At 39.7% G+C, this 24,692-nt stretch overlaps 1 protein-coding gene across 2 annotated transcripts; it reads left to right on the top strand.

Moving 5' to 3' along the window:
* The first annotated feature begins 177 nt into the window (after positions 1–177).
* Positions 178–24,692, top strand: LOC146968972 (uncharacterized). Of its 2 annotated transcripts, none has more exons than XM_085759189.1 (14): positions 178–199; positions 2,310–2,529; positions 2,654–2,763; positions 2,943–3,111; positions 3,227–3,312; positions 3,567–3,639; positions 3,737–3,897; positions 3,977–4,306; positions 4,495–4,590; positions 4,675–4,778; positions 4,872–4,980; positions 5,093–5,225; positions 5,320–5,346; positions 6,075–7,347. In XM_085759189.1, the coding sequence occupies exons 2-14, from the start codon at positions 2,328–2,330 to the stop codon at positions 6,626–6,628; spliced, it is 2,154 nt and encodes a 717-aa protein (XP_085615315.1). In that variant the 5' UTR covers positions 178–199; positions 2,310–2,327; the 3' UTR covers positions 6,629–7,347. The 2 variants fall into 2 exon arrangements, with proteins under 2 accessions (XP_085615315.1, XP_085615316.1); XM_085759190.1 differs by lacking the exons at positions 4,872–4,980; positions 5,093–5,225; positions 5,320–5,346; positions 6,075–7,347 and adding exons at positions 23,065–23,173; positions 23,322–23,445; positions 23,540–23,566; positions 24,106–24,692 and having other exon boundaries at positions 182–199.

The raw sequence follows: 24,692 nt of genomic DNA, 5'->3' as shown, positions 1-24,692 counted from the left end.
TGGTCTTGTTCAACATTAAAAGGGTAGCTATTATTGACCTGGGTGTAGGAAATGAAAAGTAAATGGAAAAACAGGCGCCTCTGTTTAGTTTTGCACGAAACGAAACTGAAAAAGTAGAAGGTGAAGAGAAGAGGAGCGACAGGAAACAAACAACAGCATTCAGTCAGAGGAGCAGAGAGCAGCAGCAGCATAGAGGAAGGTAAGCGACTGGACGTCTGGCATCATGTTATTTTAAATGTAGTTACGCTCTGTGATATCGTCCGACTGCATGTTAATTATATGTCAGGTTATGAAGGAATATAAACAGTAAAAGTTACATGTTGCTGCAGAATAATAGTGGCTTATAATGTCCGGGTGATGAGGGAAACAATCATTTTATAAAACAACAAAACTTTTATAATTTGAACATGAATTTGAGACATGTTTTTTTTTTTTTTTTAAGCTCATTTATTTATATTTGACAAAATGCGAAGGAGCAATATAGATGTAACTCGTGACTGATGGTTACACTATATGGAGTAATTGTAGCAGAACTGGGCAGGTCTATCATGCAAACCTGTAAACCACAGGATTCTGGGTGTGTACAAAATAAAAGGAACAAGGAAGCCTACAGGTATACAGGTACCAAGGTGTCAAGGTGAAATATATCTGTATGTTTCCTACAATGAAAGTTATTTTTAGATGCACATGTGTGAAGTTAATATTAACTGAAGAAGTCCCAAGTCCACCCATGCTTATTGTGTGATAGCAGGTAGAAGAATAGGGAATAGTATTGTTTGTTTTTTAAGTGATATTGTAAATTTCCTGGTCTTGTTGTTTGAGTGTAATGCAAAGTGTTTCTCAAAGGATCAATAAACTTTGATCGGACTTGCTCCCTGATTTGGGATAATGACTTTGGTTGGTTTTATAGCTTTATGTCTGTGTGAATTTGCATCAGGAACTATTCCAGTGTTGTGCAGCAGAGTGTGCTACATACTCAGTGCCACTAGAGGGCGACTAAACACCTTCTAATCTCAGTACACAGGGCCTCATTTATCAAAGAGCGTGTAAAAGTCCTCTTAAATTTTCAGTACGACGGAAAGGCAAAATGTGCGTACGACCAAAAAATATACACTCTTTTCAGATCTATCAAACTCCGCGTACACACGGCTGCACGGTATTTCCCTTGATAGATCACACCGGACCTGAGAAAAGCGTGGATGAGAACACGCCTCATACCCAGCCCCCTAAACGGCCCCACGCAACCATATGTGGTCAATGCAAATCAGTTACGTGCATATTAAGTAGCCATGTGCACTCTGGAAACGTGTGGAATGACGTCAGTGGAAGACGGTGAAGACAACAGACGGACGGAGAGCGGAGGAAGAAGCGGAATTTCTCTGAAAGCGAGATACACGGTAACACGGCAATATCAGTCAGAAACATCATCTTGCATTGAAAGGCAACAATAAAAACAAAAAAACCTCCCAAATCTAAATGAAACAGAACAGAAAGAAGAAGAATCATATTTATTCTGCCCATAATAATTTAAAGCAGGGTTAGTCAGTACTTTGCACCCCACTAACCCCCAACTTCCGTTCACTGGAAGATTTGATTTTCATTTGTGCATAGCTATATATTAAAAAAAACAAAACATTGAAGTCCACCAGTCTGTGACTTTTCCTAAAATGATGTTGGGCAGCACCCATTTTTGTTAAATACAATAAATATTATTCACACAAAAAATATCGATCATGTTTTCTCATTTGCTTTGATTTGCTCCGACATTATTGGGCTTGCTGCTTGCTTGTGTGTGTCCAGTCTGGCTACGTAACACACGCACGTCGCAGTAATTATTTTCCAGACTGGACAGACGGGTTGTGGAAGAGGTGTAGCCTACATGCAAGGGAAAAATATCAATATGATATCAAAAGCAAACGAAATTCGTTTTATAAAGCCAGTATTTAGGAGCAAACTAATGTAAATGCACAGGGGAAAAATCTGAGTCGCTGTGCTTTTCATGTAAAGTGCCGACGTCAACACGTGTGCGGTGGTGGTGGTGGTGTGGGGGGTACGCCATGGTCGGACTGGTCGTAAATTTTTGCACTTACTCCCGACAAGTTTTGGTTTGATAGATCCCAAATTAGGCGGAGAAAAGTGCGTACGCACAAAATGGGGGAAAGAGCGTGTAAAAAAGCGTGTATCCACAATGATAAATGAGGTTGGCAGCACATTAATGATTATAAATTGCAGTAGTAAACAGAGCAGAAGATTTAGAGATTTTCTAGTAGATTTAACAAAGATTTGTTTACTCTGATCCATGTTTACAGACACCTGACACAATCAACATGAGCCTCCAGGTTTGCCACTGTGGCTGGTCCAAAGTTACGTCCTACCACGGCCTGAGAACTCACCAGGGGAAGATGGGATGTACCCAAAAGGGAATGCACATCCCAGAGAACAAAGAGTTGAGTTTCACTCCTCGCTTCACCATCATGTCACCTCAAATTAAAGACCCTGCGCTGGATATATTCACCCCTTGGAACTTGGGTGAGTTTCATACTGTACAATGGATTTTCTGTCTTCATCCTTAGTAACTGTACATGTTCCTTTTATATACCCCAAAGTATGCATAGAAACACTGAAATAAATTATTCCATTATCTCTCGCACAGATCTCACGCTGAAGGGCATAATGAGCATCCCAGAGAAACATCTACGTGACTGGAGAAATCCGGACCAAAAGGACAGCACGCCATTTAGCAGTACTCCAGTCAAGGAGGAGGTATTATCAAGATCAGATGAGAGATTATAGAAGGCCACAAACATGTCGCAAGTTTAAAAAGACATTAAGCTTTGAGATGGATTTCCCAATGTAAAGTAGAATGGACATAGAGACTGTAATCAGAATATATTCTTTATTGAATCACATTTTGACATTGAAAATGTAAAAAATGTTTACAGATACTCAACATGTCCGACCTGAGCCTCCAGGGGATGATGGGATGTACCCAGAGGATCCCTGAGGACAAAGGATGGGGAGCGAACAGTTCCCTTCCTCAGTTAACTTATATGACGCCACAAAAACAAGATGAGCCTTCCGTGGATATATTTTCCACTTCTAGAAAGTCAGGTGAGTTTTAACCCAATGCCCTTTTAAAATGAATCTATTCATAAGCCTATCGGGAAGTAACACACTGAAAAACAAACAGCTTTGTTTTTAACTGAACTTTCCTGTTTCCTTGCAGTGGTTGAAAATCAGCAGCAAACGATACAGATGGGTGGAAGCTCGGACAAAACTCATCAACGACTTGATTTCAACACTGATGCGCAGGTGCAATAGATTTCTGATAAGAACACACAAAAACACACTACTGTATAAAATTCTTATTTTATCTTTGTGTGTCTTTTGCTTCTCATTTACAAATACTTCATAATGAAAAACAGAGTAATTTTACGTAACTTGTTGTCCATTATTCAAGAATGGTATGAAATATGAAAGTTGGCAGATAAGTCAATGGTTTTATGGTTCTGTCACGTGAACATGATCAACTCTTTTCTTTTCTTTGACCACCTCTAAACGTGCAGGTGCCGCAGACCTTCTCCAGCCAGATGTATCCTGCAGCTGCAGATGTAACAGTGAATGAGACGAACCAGCTGTGTATGTATTGCAATTGCTATAATGCACAACAAAACAAGAGCACACACATGGAAACAATTGAAAGCAGCTTTATTTGGGACCTTTTTTTCCTCTGCAGTCTTTGGGACTCCTCAGCGCTCTCATCCAACCACCACCAAGTTGGACAAAGCTCGCAGAGCTCTTGATTTCTCCACTGGCGCCCAGCAGGTGCAGCAGACATGTGATTCGCTGTTTCAACGCCACAATGGGAACCAAATCCAGGTTAACCCAGTTTATCATGTAAGTAAGACTAGTTCAACTTAAACAACAGTACCAATGAGGCCCAATGCTTCAGAATTAATGCTTTTATTCCTTTTAGTTTCATCAAGTGGTCCTAAGGTTTCCACCAAACACAGCTCAGGAAACAACAGCCAGTCCGAACGAGAATGAGTTGGAACGAGAGAGAGAACGGCTGAAAGAGCTGGAGAAGGAACGAGAGAAAGATCGACAGAGAGAGCTGGAGAAGGAACGAGAGAAAGAATGGCAGAGAGAGCTGGAGAAGGAACGAGAGAAAGAACGGCAGAGAGAGCTGGAGAAAGAACGAGAGAAAGAACGGCAGAGAGAGCTGGAGAAAGAACGGCAGAGAGAACTGGAGAAAGAACGAGAGAAAGAACGGCAGAGAGAGCAGGAGATTCAAAAACAACTAAAGGTACCACCCTTGTTTCCTTAAGACTTTGTGAATCTTTGGGATTTTCCTCATGTGCCATCAAGAAATTAACACATTTGGATTTAAGTGAAACATAGTAAACTACAGAACTGCTAGCATGGCATGGTAGAGACATGTTGCATTCACATGCTGTTGTGTGTTCGTTGTGTTGTGTTGTGTTTTCGTTCAAGGCAAGGCAAGACCGTAAGAGGGCCGAGTTACAGCATAAACTCAAAATCAGGAAAAACCAGGTGGCAGAAGTCAGATCATCTGTAAAAGGCTGCAAGGTAAAGTGCGGCCAATTGTGGTTTTTATTCAGATTGATACATAATATGGAACCTCTAATCTCCGCGGTCCGTTGTCCTCTTCAGGTTGGCTTGGATGCCGAGTGGCTGGAGATCAACAGCGCGTTCTCCGAGGTGATCAAAGTTGTGGAGGGCGCTCGGCAGAAAGCCCTTCAGCCTCTGGAGGAGAGGTCAGTCCTTTGTAGCTCAGAGTGTAGCACAATAACACTGATCGATCAGATCAGATCAATCAAACATTATCCTTCTTATTCTACTACTATTAGGAGACAGAAGATAAAGCGAGAGGAACAAGCTCTGGTCCAGAAGCTGGAAGGAGAAATTGATAAATTGAAGAAGAGCATTGAGGAGTTGGATAAAAACCCAGACCTGCAGGTGATCTCCAAACCTGACGACCCACATTGGCAGTTTTAAACAAAACTTTAAAGGCACAAACAGTAAACATTGAAGTGATTTTAAGTCTTTTCCCCTTTACAATCACACACAGATTCCTTTGGACAAACCTGGAGATTGGAAAAACCTGAGTGTCAACACTTCATTCTCCTTCGGTACCTTGAGAACCACAACTTCAGCCATGATGGAAGAAATTCGCCAGAAACTTGAGACGCTCTGTTCTGTTGGTGAGTCTCTCCCTCTGGTTATCAGGGGTTGTATTTCATTAAATCATTATCTGGATTCAGTTTTTTCACCTTGAAATAATTTGTATCTTCACAGAGCTCGTGAGAATTCCCACGTTTGCAGGTACGTTTGAAGCCTTAGTGCTGTACAGTATTTGGAGTTGATATGTCATCCCATGCATCAAAGAGCAGCGTTAACATAATTTTGCCTGAAAATTAATCAAAATTTCCACAAATTATCTAAAATATATTCATAAAATTACATGTTTTCTAAAAGAAATGTGTCAAATGTCAAACTGGCAAACACTAGTTGTGAGGTTTCCTATTGCCGTAGCAATGACAATACTTAACGTGTTTAAAGTTAAAGGATAGGTACTAGGGGGTGTGAGGAGCAGACCTTCATCAGGACATCAAATGAAGAGACACAGCCTGTCCCTAATGATTAGAATAGATTTTGATGGCCAAAGGTCAAAGGTCAAGGTTGCAGTGACTTCATATAACATGGTTTTGGCCTCCTGAATGCAACATCAACAACCTTTATAAAATTTGAATACATTCAAATTGTCACTTTGACTCAAGGATGAGGTGAATAGATTTTGGTGGTCAAAGGTCAAAGGTCAAAGGTGAAGGACCTTTACCCAAGACATCACACAGCAATTATGACAATTTCACACCAGTGTCCCTTCACTCATATTTTGTGCTAGAGGAAAGTGACGAATTAATCAAAAGTGAATTCCTCTCTGAACGCTTTATCTTGCAGAAAAGTTGAGGGCTTAAGTACAACTCTATATTTGTGTTGTATGATATGATGATCACGATTGTCTTTACATGTTTTCATCGTCTGTTCTGCAGTGGATGTGAAGCTGGACTCCACCACAGCTCATCAGTGCCTCGTTCTCTCTGATGACGGGAAGAAAGTAAGAGACGGAGGAATGACCCAGGGAGTTCCTGACACTCCGAAGAGGTTTAACATGCACGGCAGCATCCTGGGGCTCAACAGCTTGACCAGTGGGAGGTCGTACTGGGAGGTGGAGGTCAGCAACAAGACCGGTTGGGATCTGGGTGTGGCCAGACGTGACGCAAACCGGAAAGGGAAACTCTCCCTGAACCCGGACAACGGTTACTGGGTGACGGTGCATTACGAAGACAAGCGGTACGCCGCCCTGTCAGCTCCGCCCGTCAGCCTCTCCCTGAAGTGGAAGCCTCAGAAAGTGGGGGTGTTTGTGGATTACGAGGAGGGTCTTGTGTCCTTCTACGACGTGACGACTCAGTCTCACATCTACTCGTTCACCAAGTGTTCGTTCGGTGGCGAGATATTCCCGTATTTCAGTCCACATCTCAAACAAAATGGGAAAAACTCGGAGCCTCTGATTATCTCTGCTGTGGAAACACAGTGGTGCTTATAGAGAGTCTGTTTCAGCTGTTGTGTTAGAGAGGGAGTGCAGCTATATATATCTATACCTGATGTGAGCTGAAACCTACCGGTTGAATGAAGCTTTATACAATAGTATGTTTGAAAGTATCAGAGCATCTAAACATATACATGTGTGTGGAATATCCCATCCTTTTTGTGACTCATTCATGTTTTACTTCTACAGTACTTCTCTCTGACATTGTCATCATATGAAAAAGTTTTTATGAATATTGTAAAATGTATAGACTACTATATTTTATATTTGGCAGATTTGGATGTTGTATTTTGTAAATTTTGCAAAACAGAAAATACCCTATAGCTTGTTATGTCAAAGTTTAAAAAGAAAAATGACAAGAACTGGTGGGGGGAACTATTTTCATGTATTTTCATTTCATCATTTTTTCATTTTCAAATAATTAAATAAATAAAGTGATGTTTAATTGCAATTGTTATAAGTGACCATCATACATAATTCTCAACTCAACGCTGCATGCATGCACTTGTTTCACTGGCTTGTTCAGTTGCACGTAACATGCAAGTTTGTGCACAAGTCTTCGAGGGTCTGTTTGCACACATGAGCTGCCCACAAAGCTGCACTCCCCTCAAAATAGTTTCAGTGGTACAACATATAAAATGACAGATAGAGAGAGGCTCCAGTACTCAGGAAAACCTCTGTCACACTCGCACAAAACAGCCACATGAAAAGTAGTCATCGGACTAAAAGGCCTAAGAAAAAAACTTGTCACACTGAACTGCCTCAGGATAAAAGTTGTCACACTGAACGGTATCAGGAAAAAAAATTGTCACACTAAACGGCATCAAGTTTTCACTCTGAACAGCATCACCCCAAAAGCCTGTGAATATTCTCATTTGTGATGATGTCACTGGAACAGCATTGTAAATTGGAGAGTTGATGTCTCAGACCTCCTCCTCTGTTGATGGATGGTCATCATCATCGGTCTTGTGAACGCCCCCACAGAGGTTAAATACCTGGATCTCAACACCAGATAGTTGGACCAGTATCAGCCTGGTCAGATGCTACATGAACTGATGAAGCCTTTTGGATGAGAGGTGAAACGTCTTCATAGACAAATAACCCAAGTCCAGTTCCATTCGATTTTAATTTCCATGACCTGGACAAATGAGAATATTCACAGGCTTTTGTGGTGATGCCGTTCAGTGTGAAAACTTTAAGGTGATGCAGTTCAGTGTGAAAACCTTTGTGGTGAACAGCGAAAACCTTTGTGGTGATGCTGTTTAGTGTGACAATTTTTTTTTCCATTCTGTCAACTCAGGTCAAGCCACAGGGGCTGATCTGCATCTTAATTCTCATCACTTCGCACCTCATGTGGTCAAGCTGTGAATTTTCCATCAAGGTTGTGAGGTTTGCATCAACCCATCCATGCTCTTTACCCCGTAAACAAGTTATCATACACATATATGGTGAAATTTCAGTTTGCAGTGTTATGATTGGCTGTTAACTTCTTTGCTTTGGGTTAATATGATTGGTTGCTATTGTAAACAAGACAGGGTATAAAAGGAGGAATGTGTTAGACATTGAGCAGTGACCTGAGCATCAGCTACTGGTATTAATCCTCTTCAGATTAACAACAGAGAAAGGTAAGGAAACATGATGGCTAATTTGATTAATTAAAAATAACAGATGTTTAGTGGGAATGTATTAGAAAACATTAGACTGATAATAGTTCATTTTGTGGTTTGTGTTCATTCTAAACCCCATGTGTTACACTGACATATCTCAGACTTAATAATAATAATTTCTGAACATTTTCAGTTGAAATTATCTTTCACTCTTTCTCTCAGTCCAGACAGAATGAACATCATTCTCCTGACTGCTACCTTCACCGTAGCCCTTGTTTGTGCGGTGCAAAATGACAACAACAGAGACCAGTCAGACTCGATACCCCTTGCCTCAGGTCCATGTCAGTCATCGAGCAATGCCAACAGCTTTAATACCTTTCGCAAAAGACACATCCTCCTTGAAAAATTTGATAGATCTTCAGATGACCAATGGGAACGGTAACTGTTTTTTTTTTGTTTGTTTGTTTGTTTTTCAGTTGACATTAACATCAATATTTTGTGAAATAATTATGAGTGATTGCAAAATATTCAGTATTTAAGTTAGGGTTAATTGAAACAATAGTTATTTTACGGCCACATTGTAATTCCTCATTTACTCATTTACCTCATCAGCAGCAGATAAATGTATTTTGTAAGTCATTAGTATGTAAAAGTATCAATTTTAACAACGTAATACACAATTCATTCACATTAAAAGAAAAACAACCAAATTATTGATTAGAGGTAGACTTGATTTAAACACATCAATATTACATGGTGTTGTACCTCTCTTACCAGAAAGAACATGATCTCACTCCCTTATACATAAGTGAATTTAATGAAATTGTCAAGTCAACCTCATTCTCATTCTGATGTCATTGTACTGTACAGGTATTTAGGAAGAAAAGGCCTCTGTGGGAGGAAGGATGTGCAGTCCTTCATTGACGTGCCTGAGGAAACAGTCCTGGATATTTGCAGCAGTAGAGGCAAATACCTGGATTTCACTGACAAAAACGGCGAAAACAATTACTGCATTAGCCAATCACCCATGAAGATTTACGACGTCAGTTCTAAAATGAAAACAAAAACAGGTGGATGTGAAATTACAAAGTTGTTACCTATTGAAAAGAAAGTGGTTGTGGCATGTAATATGGTTGGCGATCACTGCCGACCTGTCCACTTTCAGAGATACAATAGTAATCATCGTCCCAGCGGTAAACCCTGTGTGAGACATGCTTGAATTGATGATCAATTCTCACCTAATTTCATGCTAGATCTATATCTAAATATTTCCAGCAAACTTAATGTAAAAGCCATTGCACATGAATATATAAAGAAATAACAGGTTTTAATTTTGTTTTTGAACAGCACATTCTTTGTCTTTAATGTAGCCTGCCATAACAACATTTAATAATGACATGAACATGATTTTAAGAAAAGCCTGTGTTGTGTGTGACAGAATTGTTTTTATCATTAAATTCAAGATTCAAAAAAAAAAAAAAAATTCAATTTCTTATGAAGCGTATTTTCTCTACTGTTACAGCAGTTTACATTTTATGTAAATTGTAATCCTTTTTTTTTTTGCTTTATATAGCTTACTGTTAGTCAAATGCCTTCAGTCACATATAATGTGTTACCGTACTGTTTCTTGCATTTTGAATAAAACATTGTTGTGCATCTATGATATTTTCATGTGGGTATTTTCAGCAACAATTGTCTCCCTCCTTTTGTAAAAAAAAAAAGAAAAAAAAGGGTTATATATACACAGTATATATTGTACAAACAAACTGTCAGCAGCACAGTTCAGATTTTTACACTTGTCTTAAAGCAGGAATGAATAAACAAACTTAGGCAGCTTCATGTTTTCAACACATTTTAATCACAGACCTATGCAGATACAATTAATGATAGAAAACCAATAGAATGATATTAAAAGCAAACTGAAAAATAGTTGTTTGACTTAAAAAAAAACACAGATCTATGTCACTAAACACACTGTATTTTTAACTTTGGTTTGCATCTTGAGTTTTTAAGGTGTTGTCAATATTTTATTTTATTTTTTATTTAGCCGTTATCTAATCAGGTAAAAAAGACCCGTTGAGATCGAGATCTCATTTTCAAGGGTGACCTGGCCAAGAGGGCAGCAGCACACGTCGTCAACATTATAAAAATACAAAATACATTACAATACAAATAAAGTCAAACTTAAGTTTGTCTGCTCTTATAAGAAGCTGCATGTTACTGTCATGCTAAAGAGTTGTACTGTGTCTCACATCTGACTGATCAAAAAACCACTGAAGGTTGTGTGGAGGTCAGTTCTTAACTTGTGCTGCTGGTACTTTTTACCACTAGGTGGCACTGCTGTAGCACAATGCTAAAACCATGATACACAGAAGGATTAAAGTTAGTAAAATCCAAGGTGGCTGCTACATGTAGGTACTACACAGCACAAAGTTATTAGAGAAGTCTTGTTATTTTTATGCACTACTTGCCTATGCCCTCTTAAAGGCACTTGTTGAGCCACCTTCATTCTTTAGTCTACAATTAACATCAAGAGTCACTCAGAACTAATCATACTGACATTACGGAGCTGTCAAATTGTGTGTGTGTGTGCGTGCGTGCGTGTGTGCGTGTGTGAGAGAGAAAGAGAGAGAGAGAGACAGAGAGAGTACAAATACAAATATGAACCATCAGCGTTGGTGTCCCCCAGGGATGTGTGCTCTCCCCACTGCTCTTCTCGCTCTACAGCAATGCCTGCACTTAAAGAGGCTCCTCTGTTAAATGTGTTCTAGGAGGTTGATTAAGTGGTCTTCTGGTGTGGTCAGAACAACTTGAACCTGGTTCAAGACTTGGGAGTTAACAGTGGACTTCAGGAGGAGCCCCCAACCCCCAAAACACCACAGATCATAACATATACAATTTGTTCTCCTGGTACCGTCTGGTAACCAGAGAAGAACCAATAATATCAAGTAGTTCTTGCTGGAGGATACAATTTGATAATGAGGAGTGTGGGACACATGGAGAGTAAGATTAGCCAATTGCGTCCTTGACTAGATGTGTGTTCATTGTGCCGGCTTTTTCTCATCCTCGCTGCAGAAAGCCACTGTGCATAACGCTGTGCTAATTGGCACTTCCTATCAAACACGCCAACTCACAATCACAGGAATTTATATCCAGCCTTACACTGCATGTGGAAACTCAATCCATTTGCATTTCCTCCTCCCAGCACACCAGGCCAGAAACGCCCCATGTTGCATCATTGAGCCAATGGTTAAATGGACAGCTCGTGTTTGCACATTTGCTTGTTGGTAATATCAATCTTGCACTCGTTTACTCACGCAAACCTTCAGAAAATCAGGCCCATCAAGAACTACTCCAGTTTAGTGAAGTTGTGTGTACTACATACTCAGTGCCACTAGAGGGAGACTAAACACTCTATAATCTCAGTAGGCCTACACATACAGGTTGGCATCATAGTCATCATGTGAAACTAATTTAGACATTTTTCAGTAGATCTAACGTTTTTTTTCTGATTCACAAAAATGTACAAATGTTTACAGACACAGATTCACCACCAGCCCTATGACCTATAGTGAGTTTCACACAATTGATTATCTCTCTTCATCCCACAATATACATGCTCCTTTTATATCACCCAAAAGATACATGGAAACACTGAAATAAATTCTTCCATTATCTCTCAAACAGATCTCAGGTCGAGGGAAAGAATGAGCTACTCACCGAAACTTCAGGTCAGGAAAAAACCTGACCAAAAGGACAGCACACCAGTTAGCAGTACTCCAGCCAGGGAGGAGGTATTCAAAATACGATTAGAGATTTGAATAGGTCCAACACATGTCACAAATTTCTATCCCAGCAAGTTAAGATTTGTGACAGATATCCCAATGTAAGATGGAACATAAATAGACAAAATAATTAGAATGAATATAATATATAAAATGTTTACAGATACCCAACACCTCCAATGTGAGCCTCCAGGTTTGCGAGTACTGTACTGTGGCTGGTCCAAAGTTACGAGCTACCATGGTCTGAGGAACAAGCTCTGGTCCAGAAGCTGGAAAGAGAAATTGATAAATTGAAGAAGAGCATTGAGGAGTTGGACAGAAACCCAGACCTGCAGGTGATCCCTAAATCTGACGACCCACACTGGCAGTTTCAAACAAAACATAAAAGCATAAACTGGAAACATTTTGGCCAACTGCAGCTTTCTGCCTCCATTTCTTTTTAAAACTGATTTTAAACCTTTCCCCCCTTACAATCACTCTGGATGAACCTGGAGATTGGAGTGTTGAAACTTCGTTCTCCTTTGGTACCTTGAGAACCACAACTTCAGCCATGATGGAAGAAATTCGTCTAAAACTTGAGACGCTCTGTTTTGTTGGTGAGTCTCTCCCTAGGGGTTGTATTTTATTAAATCGTGATCTGGATTTAAATTTTTCACCTTGAAATAATTTGTGTCTCCACAGACCTCATGAGAATTCCCACATTTGTACAGTACAATTATGAATGGGAGCAGGGCAGGTCTTCATCAGGCTGTCAAGTAAAGAGAGGAAGCCTGAGCCTAACCCTTTTTATATGTTCCTCTTAGTGTGTCCTGATTGGCTAATTGGGACAACAGGTGTGAGCTACCGTGAAGAGAGAGAGACCTTGTAGATTTTCATGCTAGCTTTGTCTGAAAGCCTAAAAAGATAAAGCCTTTGTCCCAGTTATTGTTTTAAGATGAACCGTGTCTTTATATGACAGGATCATAAGGTTTCACTTCATTTGATTTTTCTCCGTTGATTGTTTTGTGAACCTTGTGAACTCATTGTCAAACCGGTTACCTCAAGTTACAGTATTAGGATCTGTTCCTTAGGGGAAGTATAAAAGGGTGGGACCAGATGTTGTCTCTTCATTTGAAACCCTGATGAAAACCTGTCACAAACAAGCAATTCGTTATCAAAAATGATAATTCCTCTGCTCCTCTCAGCATCATATTGTGTATGCATGATGATTGTCTCACCATTTTTGCATCATATGTATCTACAGTGGATGTGAAGCTGGACTCCAACACAGCACATGAGTTCCTTGTTATCTCTGATGATGTGAGCTGAAACCTACAGGTTGAATGAAGCTTTATAGTATGTTTGAAAGTATCAGAGCATCTAAACATATATATATGTGTGGAATATCCCATCCTTTTTGTGACTCATTCATGTTTTACTTCTACTTCTCCCTGACATTGTCATCATATGAAAAAGTTTTTATGAATATTGTAAAATGTATAGACTACTATATTTTATATTTGGCAGATTTGGACGTTGTAATTTTGCAAAACAGAAAATACCCTATAGCTTGTTATGTCAAAGTTTAAAATGATAAACGACATGAACTGGTGGGGGGAACTATTCTCATGTATTTTCATTTTTGTGGTGTTGGTAAAAAAATAATTAAATAAATAAAGTGATGTTTAATTGCAGTTGTTATAACTGGTCGTCACACATAATTCTCAACTCAATGCTACATGCATGCACTTGTTTCACTGGCTTGTTGAGTTGTACATAACATGCAAGTTTGTGCACAAGTCTTCAAGGGCCTGTTTACTCAAAGTCACACATGAGCTGCCCACAAAGCTGCACTCCCCTCAGAATAGCTTCAGTGGTACAACAGATAAGCTGACAGATAGAGAGAGGCTACAGGCTGTTGGTGCCAGGCTGTGTCATGGGCGAGGTCAATTGTTGGTGTGTTGACCTGTTGTTCAGTCTGCACTGTGTCCAAACCACAGGGGCTGATCTGCATCTTCATTATTGACTCATCACTTTGCAGCTCATGTGGTCAAACTGTCAATTGTCTCATCTTTAGTTCCCCTAAATTGCACCACCTCATTTAGCACAAGTGGCAGATTTGAATCAACTCGTCCCTGCTCATTACCCTATAAAATAGTTATCATACACATATATGGTGAAATTTCAGTTTGCAGTGTTACGATTGGCTGTTAACCTCTTAGCTTTGGGTCAATATGATTGGTTCCTATTTACTGTAAACAAGACAGGGTTTAAGAAGAAGGACTGTGTTTAGACATCGAGCAGTGACCTGAGCATCAGCTACTGCTATTGATCCTCTTCAGATTAACAACAGAGAAAGGTAAGGAATTATGTTGGCTAATTTGATTGATTAAAAATAACAGATGTTTAGTGGGACTGCATTAGAAAACATTAGACTGATAATAGTTGATTTAACATTTGTGGTTGGTGTTCATTCTGAACATGTGTTACACTGACAAACATACTTTGTGTTTCAAAAAAGAAGCATAATTTCTTAAAAGTTGAAGTTGAAATTCTCTTTCACTCTTTCTCTCCCTCTCCACACAGAATGAACATTATTCTCCTGACTACCATCTTCACTCTAGCCCTTGTTTGTGGGTGGGGGGGGTGGCAAGCCGTCAGACTTGGAACCCTCAGCTCCCTGTCAGACAGAGAGCAACATAGGAAGATTCGATACCTTTTGCCAAAGACACATCCTAGACACATCCAGCAATTTTGACAAATCTTCATTTGAGGGATGGGGAAGGTGACTTTTATTTATTTATTTTATATTTTATATATCAGCATTTTCTGAAAGAGTCACAATTAAGTCACCACATAGTAATCTGATTTGTAATTTTAAAGGCAACATTGTATTCAAGGTTAGGGTTAAAATTAGAAGTAAGTCACTTGATTTAAACACATCAATACTACACAGTGTCGTACCCCTATGACCAGAGAGAACATTATCTAATTCCCTTAGTACAAGGGAGGGGGCATTGTCTAAATATGGCACCATGCACTTGTACTGCACTTAAATAATTGCACAGGCACTTGGGATAAGCATTGACACTTTATTGTATTTGCACAAGAAGGCAGTTTGCACATTGCATTTTTGCACATTTTGTATAGATATAGTCATTGACTTTTTTCTATATTTATGGTCCTTTTTTAAAATCTTAACTGCCCTCGTAGGTGCTATGATGGCTACATGATTCCACCTATAAGAGAGGGACATTTAATGTGATTTAATGTGATTTAATGTGCATTTGTGTTTATTGAAACGCTAAGATAAAGTAATGTGACAAAAAAGGTACTCACCAGTCTCTGTGTCTCCAGGGTGGACAAAAGCCTTCCCCAGGAAACAGGCACCATGTTTATAGTTCCAGGGGCACCCAAGTGGTAATTAGTGGGGGGTATTGGAGGAAGGTGTATTTTACTATTGTAATGTTCTGGGATTTTGGATGAGGTTGTATTTGTCAATATTGGTATGCATATAGGATTGAGATTATGTGGGTAACTATAAAAGAGAAATGTGTCTAAGGAGGATGTGAGCATGTAAATTGATTCTTCCTCATTTACCGTAATTAGCTGGACACGTAAGGTATCATTTTATCATCATTGTTGGTTGTTGCTGGTTGATCTGGACGAAGCTGCCATGTGCTGAAGATGTGACAAAAGACCTCATCTGTGAAACTCAACAATTTTTGCTGTATCATCCATCCGTGATTGTGGCCATTCTTACAAAGGGATATGTAATAATGTATATAATGGAATTGACCAGTAAATGTAATTCTCATTCTAAATTTCATTGTACAGGTATTTAAAAGCCCAAAAGCTCTGTGGAAGGACTCCGGTGCAGTCCTTCATTGCGGACAGTGAGGAAAACGTCTGTCAGATCTGCAGCACAGAAGGTAGAAGTCTGAGGACTGGCAACAAGGAATCCAAAAACCTCTGCATTAGCCAATCACCCATGAAGATCTTCCACGTTGAGTCTGTCAAGGAAAAAAAAAAAAAACATGAATACGAATGTGATATTAAAAAAATAACAATTGTTGCGGAGCCAGTGATTGTGGCGTGTGATAAGGTTGGCAATCGGTGCCAGCCTGTACACTATGAGAAATACAGAAACCAACAGTCAAGCAATATACCCTGTGTGTGAAGCATGCTTGATGATCAGTACTTATTCCAGATGTCAGGTTTATCATTCTGGACATCTAAATATTTCTATCAAGCTTAAAGTGAGTGATTTTTGCTTTTTAAATATATAAAGGAGTTATTATTTTTTTCATATAGTATAATACTGTACATGTATGTATATGATTTCATTTTCTATTAACTGATCGAAATTACATTCTCGTATGAAACGTATTTTCTCTACTGTGCCAGCAGTGTTATGCTAAAGCTTATTTGCCAACCAAAGAGTAATTTTGTATGTAAAATAAAGTGACTAAGAGGAGTTTTGGAAAACTTAGTGTTTTCACACTACATTTCCCATGAGCCTCCACGCACACAGTGAAATTCTTGGACCGGCGCAAGACAGACGAAAGCAAAAACATTTGTCAAGAATGTTTTCATTAATCAAGAATGATAGTCGGAGGTTCGAAGACGATCAGATACTGACTGTTGTAGTTCCGACCATAAACGGCGATTCGGTGGCGTTATTCCCATGACCCACCAGGCCGCCGGCCAGCGTCTGGGAAACCTACAGTAAAGCAGGAAATGCGGGGCGAGCAGACCACTAAATAATAATAACAAAATAACTATAAAGACAAAACGATATATTTATTGAAAATTAACAAATTTTAAAAACGTAGATTCATCCACATTAATACGAGTCTCTTTTATAACCAAAAGCAAACTCCTCGGGGTCTCTTTAAATAAGTTTTATCTATAAATTCACTTGAGCTCTCTGTATAATTTGGTTATCGATAATTCTTTTTGCAAAGTTTTTTGTTTGTCCTACTTTTGTTGCTTTATATTCTGTCAAATCATCACAATGTGTGTTACCTTTTTGTGTCTTAAAAAACATTGTATTTTTATGCATCAGTGATATTTTCATGTATTTTTTTTTAGCAACAACCATCTCCCTACTTCTGTAAGGAGATATTAATCAGGTTTTGGGTCATTGTACAAACAAACTGTCAGCAGTACAGTTCAGATTTTTAGACCCATCTTAATCCAGCAATGAATAAACAAACTGTGGCATCTTCATATTTTCAACACATTTTAATCACAGACCTACAGTTTAAAATGACATACTGTACAGATCCAATTAATGATAGAAAATCAATAGAATGACATTAAAAGCTAATTGAAAAATAGTTGTTTAACTTCACAAACACAGATCTATGTCACTAAACATACAGTATATTTTTTTTTAATTGGTTTGTATCTTTAGGTATTGGAAATAAAGACAAACTGAAGTTTTTCTGCTCTCAAGCTGCATGTTACTGTCATGTTATAGAGGTGTATCGTGTCTCACCAACACGTTCTCACCCCCAGTGCGTCAACAGCCTGACGAACGGTCACTCTCCCTCATCGTGTTGGTCTCACATCTGACTGATCAAAAAACCATTGAAGGTTGTGTGGAGGTCAGATCCCCACACCTGCAAATGTGCAGCTAGCTTGACGTACAGCCCATCTGAGCTGTGATCATGTGCCATGACTATGATCTGGTTGTTCTTGAACAGCGTCAACTTTCCAACAGGGAGAGACTGACAAGATAAATTAGGGCAGTGGATAAAAAAAAAAAAATCTAAACCCTGCAGGTTCAGGGACAACAACACAAAATGCAGTAAACTGATGCCAAACATGGTAGCTACATGCACCTCCCATAGGCACATCCCAGATTCACTTCCCCAGCAACCATGAGCAAGAGAGTTGGTAGCTACCCTGGAGTTGTAATCTTTTACATTCTCATATAAAATATGTTGTGTTCTTAACTTGTGTTGCTGGTACTTTTTACCACTAGGCTGCACTGATGTGGCACAATGCTAAGACCTGCTAAGGATTAAACTTAGTAAGATCCACCAACTGTACACCTCCGGAGTCTAGAAACGGGCAGCAAACATCACTACAGACTCCTCACCACCCTGAACACCATCTGTTGTGTTCAGGGGGATGCTACAGAACATTCCATCACAACCACAAGAACAGCTTCTTCCCACAGGCCATCACTCTGATGAACACTTAAATCTGTCATACAGTGTCAATATCCACCTGACATCAAGTCCCTTTACTACACACTATACTATAAAGAATACCAACTTTTTATCATTTGATATCATTCATGTCATCATACACTGTTGGCGTCATATCCTGCTTGCTATACATATTGTAGAGCTGTAACATTGTTTGTTTGTGCTACAGCGTAAAACTTATTGTACAGTACTGTATGTGAGATTGACCACTTTTATTTAACAATATTTTGTATTAACTTATTGTTCAGTTGTCGTTCTCTGTACATCTTGTTATATGTAAATACAGCAAGTAAGGAGTCAAATTCCTTATATGTGTGCACATACTTCGCCAATAAAGCCTGATTCTCTGAAGGTATGTAGGTGTAGTCGGAAACAGTGAGAAAACACCACAGATCATAACATGTGAAATTTGTTCTCCTGGTACTGTCTGGTAACCAGAGAAGAACCAATAATGTCAAGTAGTTCTTGCTGTGAATAAAATTTGATAATGAGGAGTGTCACTGGGACACATGGAGTGTAAGATTAGCCAATTTCGTCCTTGACTAGATGGATAGATCATCATGCCAGGCATGGCATCACTTGTACTTGCACTTGCGCTACACCTGAGTGTAAGGTATGTCTGGTATGTCACCTAAGCCTACTGTAAGTGAAACTTGGAATAGATCTGCTGGTGGAGCAGGTCTGTCAGCAAGTGATGGAAATGATGCTTGGCATGTTTCAGCGTTAATCTTAAAATAATAAATAAATAATAATCAGCAACTTTTCCTACACTAGTGCCACCCTTAATGCTGCAGCAGTGCACAGTGTGAAACGTCACCTTTTTTGCTGGTGGGACTTTATAGTGAAACATAATAGTAACAATAACATTAAATAATAATGTTTTTATTTTCAAAACAAGGTTACAAATTTTTTTTTTTTTTTTTTACAATAAAAAAAACCTAACCAAACGTGCTCCACCACCTTGAGCAGATCTGTTAAAGTCACATACCAGACACACCTACACTCAGGTACAGATGTCCGCAAGTTATGGACATGACAGCCTGGCATGTCTAATAAAGCTACAGTAAATGAGGGTTGAAAAGAAAAGAAGCCTCAAGTTCGTTTAGCATGAAATGAAACTCAAATAGTGGACAGTGAGATAAAAGAGGAGAGACGAGAAACAACAGCACATTCATCCAGAGAGCAGCAGCAGCAGCAGCAGCAGCAGCAGCAACAACAGCAACAACAGAGGTAGGAAGGTAAGCAACTGGATGTCTGATTGGATTGATTGATTTTATGTTGACTATACAGTAAGTCAAGTTATTATAAAGGAATATAGGCATTGGCAACAAACATTATATATTGCTGCAGAATGTCTGGATGCATTTGTCACTTGAACATTAATTTGTTTTAAAAAGATTATAAATATTAATTTATTAGAGTGTGATGCCAGAAAGACAAATATTATTTCCATAGTTGATGTCTATGTGCCTGATCCTAAATAAAGAGCGCTAAATTGCTAGTTTCTGCCATGAAGAGAGCTGAAAAATCTGTTGGAGTTGAGGAAGGTGATTGAAAGGGGCAAATAAACACACTGTTGAGCTATACAGCAAAGAAGAAATGTGTAAAATAGGCTTGGTAAAATAAGAATAAATTAGGTTCAGAGAAGATGACAGAAGACAGAGAGAACCAAAGGCAAAAAAAAAAGTCTGTTCTCTGCAAATGGAGGAAGAGACATCTCTGACCAGTGTTGAGCAGCAGGTGCAGATTAATTACTTTTTTCCTCTGTCATCCTATCTTCCCCAAAAATCTGTTGCTGACGTTTTATGTGTGTTCTTTCATGGTGCCTACTTTTTTTCATCCTCGCTGCAGAAACAGCAGCCACTGTGCATAATAATCAATCTTGCACTCGTTTACTCCCGCAAACCTTCAGAAAACCAGGCCCATCAAGAACTATTCCAGTTTAGTGCAGTGGTGTGTACTACATACTCAGTGCCACTAGAGGGCGACTAAACACTCTATAATCTCAGTAGGCCTACACATACAGGTTGGCATCATAGTCATCATGTGAAACTAATTGAGACATTTTTCAGTAGATCTAACATTTTTTTTCCGATCCACAAAAATGTACAAACGTTTACAGAAACCTGACACGATCAACATGGAGTTTTGCCACTGTGGGGCCAGCTTTCCAACCTACCATGGGTTACGAATTCACCAGGGGAGGATGGGATGTACACCAAAGGGAATGAGGATCCCTCAGCAACAGAGAGAATTTGATTCATTCACCACCAGCCCTATGACCTATAGTGAGTTTCACACAATTGATTATCTCTCTTCATCCTCCAATAAACAGTACATGCTCCTTTTATATCACCCAAAAGATACATGGAAACACTGAAATAAATTCTTCCATTATCTCTCAAACAGATCTCAGGTCGAAGGAAAGAATGAGCTACTCACCGAAACTGCAGGTCAGGAAAAAACCTGACCAAAAGGACAGCACACCAGTTAGCAGTACTCCAGCCAGGGAGGAGGTATAGTCAAAATAAGATTAGAGATTTTGATAGGTCCAAAACATGTCACAAATTTCCATCCCAGCAAGTTAAAGGGATAGTTCACCCAAAATTAAAATTGCACTCATTATCTACTCACCCTCATGTCTACTAAGGGCTGGGAGAAGTTTCAGAGTTATCCGTGGCTACTCTGAGTTACAGGGGGTCTCGGCATAGCAGTGCATGTCCATATAACGGTTGCAAATGGATACCACTTTTCTTTGTAACAAAAAGACACACCAAAAAACATTCAAATACCTCCATGCTGCTCGTATGTAATGTCCGTCTTGTATTGAAGCCCCTGGTCCAGGAAGAGGAGCTTCCGCTACAAACAAGCTTGAAATATAGACTTATTTAATTTTTTTCTGAACAATTCGCATTTCGGGGCTTCAATACAAGAGGGACATTACATACGAGCAGCATGGAGGTATTTGGATGTTTTTTGGTGTGTCTTTTTGTTATGAAGAAAAGTGGTATCCATTTGCAACCGTTATATGGACATGCACTGCTACGCCGAGACCCCCTGTAACTCAGAGAAGCCACGGAGGACTCTGAAACTTCTCCCAGCCCTTAGTCGACATGAGGGTGAGTACATAATGAATGCAATTTTAATTTTGGGTGAACTATTTCTTTAAGATTTGTGACGGATATCCCAATGTAAGATGGAACATAAATAGACAAAATAATTAGAATGAATATAATATATAAAATGTTTACAGATACCAAACACCTCCAACGTGAGACTGCAGGTTTGCGAGTACTGTAATTGGTCCAAAGTTACGAGCTACCATGGTCTGAGAATTCACCAGGGTAAGATGGGATGTACCCCAAAGGTTACGACACCTCCAAAGAAACAGCAAGAATCAGTGAAGGATACATGTTCCACCCCTAAGAAGTCTGGTGAGTTTTATCCAATGCTTTATAATGAATCTATTCATAAGCCAAGAGTAACACTCAGAAGAAAAGACTGCTGTGTTTTTAACAGTGAACCGTCCTGTTTTCTTGCAGTGGTTGAAAATAAGCAGCAATCCAAACAAATGGGAAGTTCAGGTAAAACTCACCAAGCATTTGATTTTATATGGAAACCATTGAAAGCAGATTTGTTTGTAACAATCTTTCTCTACAGCCTTTCAGACTCCTCAGCACTCTCATCCAACCACCACCAAGTCAGACAAACCTCGTCGTGCGCTTGATTTCTCCACTGGTGCACAGCAGATGCAGCAGACACATGACTTCTTGCTTCAGCGTCACTATGGGAACCAAGTCCAGTTTAATCCCATGAATCCAGTAAGTACTGTAGGACTAGTTGGACTTTTTGAGGCCACATTTCTACAGGATATTTTTTTTAGATCATATCCAGACTTTTATACCTTTTAGTATCAGCAACTGGCTGTGGGCTTTTCACCATTGATGACAACTGTCTATCCAAATGAGAAAGAGTTGGAGAGAGAACGGGAGAGAGAACGGCAGAAAGAGCTGGAGGCTCAAAGACAACTAAAGGTACTACCCCCTTCTAATGATGTAAGTTACAGTATATGGTTTTTAAACTGGCAGCATGGCTCTAAAGGTAATAGTAGTATCAGTTTATTGTTTCATTGATAAAATGGTTGGTCATGCACTTTGATTCAGACAGAAATACATCTGTCCCAGAGGATGATTCCTGAAGACTTTGTGTACTTCTGACCTGTCCTTTTCTGCCATCAAAGAGTTGATATAGGAATTAGTAAAACATGCTCAGAACTGCTAACTTGGCTGTAGAAATATGATGGATTTACATGCAGGAGACAAATGTTCACTAAACTTCTGCATTGTTATTCAAACCAGTGGTTGGGTTAATGTGAATCTCAACTTGAAGAACTTGAAACTTGAAACACATTTTGATATTTAACTTGTAATTTGTGTTTTCATTTAAGGCAAAACAAGACCGTAAGAGGGCTGAGTTACAGCATAAACTTAAAATCAGGGAAAACCAGGTAGTCGAAGCCAGGTCATCTGTAAAAGGCTGCGAGGTAAGGTGAAGCAGATTTGACTGTTTTTAAATTATGGTTTTGATTCATATAGAACCTCTGACCTCTGCTGCTCGCTGCTCTCTTCAGGTTAGCTTGGATACTGAGCTTGTGGAGATCAACAGTGTGTTCTCTGCAGTGATCAAAATTGTGGAGGACGCTCGTCAGAAAGCCCTTCAGCCTTTAGAGGAGAAGTCAGTCCTTTGTAGCTCAGTGTAGCACAATATGGCACTTGATCGATCAGATTTACATCAGATCAGTCAGACATTTTTTGTCTTCTTTGTTTCGTTTCTTCATCTAGGAGAGAGAATGTTAAGAGAGAGGAACAAGCTCTGGTCCAGAAGCTGGAAAGAGAAATTGATAAATTGAAGAAGAGCATTGAGGAGTTGGACCGAAACCCAGACCTGCAGGTGATCCCTAAATCTGACGACCCACACTGGCAGTTTCAAACAAAACATAAAAGCATTAACAGGAAACATTTTGGCCAACTGCAGCTTTCTGCCTCCATTTCTTTTTAAAACTGATTTTAAACCTTTCCCCCCTTACAATCACACACAGATCCCTCTGGACGAACCTGGAGATTGGAGTGTTGACACTTCGTTCTCCTTTGGTACCTTGAGAACCACAACTTCAGCCATGATGGAAGAAATTCGTCTGAAACTTGAGACGCTCTGTTTTGTTGGTGAGTCTCTCCCTCTGGTTATCAGGGGTTGTATTTCATTTAATCGTGATCTGGATTTAAATATCTCACCTTGAAATAATTTGTGTCTCCACAGATCTCATGAGAATTCCCACATTTGCAGGTACAGTACATTTATGAATGGGAGCAGGGCAGGTCTTCATCAGGCTGTCAAATAAGGAGAGGAAGCCTGAGCCTAACACTTTTTATATGTTCCTCTTAGTGTGTCCTGATTGGCTAATTGGGACAACAGGTGTGAGCTACTGTGAAGCGAGAGAGACCTTGTAGATTTTCATGCTAGCTTTGTCTGAAAGCCTAAAAAGATAAAACCTTTGTCCCAGTTATTGTTTTAAGATGAACCGTGTCTTTGTGACAGGATCATAAGGTTTCACTTCATTTGATTTTTCTCTGTTGATTGTTTTGTGAACCTTGTGAACTCATTGTCTATTTCCAGTTACCTCAAGTTACAGTATTAGGATCTGTGCCTTCGGGGAAGTATAAAAGGGTGGGACCAGATGTTGTCTCTTCATTTGAAACCCTGATGAAAACCTGTCACAAACAAGCAATTCGTTATCAAAAATGATAATTCCCCTGCTCCTCTCAGCATCATGTTGTGTATGCATGATGATTGTCTCACCATTTTTGCATCATATGTATCTACAGTGGATGTGAAGCTGGACTCCAACACAGCACATGAGTTCCTTGTTATCTCTGATGATGGAAAGGAAGTGAGAGACGGAGGAATGACCCAGGGAGTTCCTGACACTCCGAAGAGGTTTGACATGCACGGCAGCGTCCTTGGGCTCAACAGCTTGACCAGTGGGAGGTCGTACTGGGAGGTGGAGGTCAACAACAAGACCAGTTGGGATCTGGGTGTGGCGAGAGGTGACGCAAACCGGAGAGGGAAATTCTCCCTGATCCCAGACAACGGTTACTGGGTGACGGTGCATTATGACGAGTTTTACGCTGCCATGTCAGCACCACCTGTCAGCCTCTCCCTGAAACAGAAGCCTCAGAAGGTGGGGGTGTTTGTGGATTACAAGGAGGGCCTTGTGTCTTTCTATAACGTGACGGCTCGATCTCACATCTACTCGTTCACCAAGTGTTTGTTTGGTGGCGAGATCTTCCCCTATTTCAGTCCAGATTTCCAAAATAATGGGAAAAACTCAGAGCCTCTGATTATCTCTGCTGTTGAAACACAGTAGTGCTTATAAAGAGTGTGTTTCCACCGCTGTGTTAGAGGTGGAGTG

The sequence above is a fragment of the Trachurus japonicus genome, chromosome 18 (genome assembly GCF_045865225.1).
Source record: "Trachurus japonicus isolate A0001 chromosome 18, Traja_1.0".
Taxonomy (NCBI): Eukaryota; Metazoa; Chordata; class Actinopteri; order Carangiformes; family Carangidae; genus Trachurus; species Trachurus japonicus.
The sequence above is the reverse complement of the archived record's forward strand: the minus strand, read 5'-3'. Positions and strand labels throughout refer to the sequence as shown.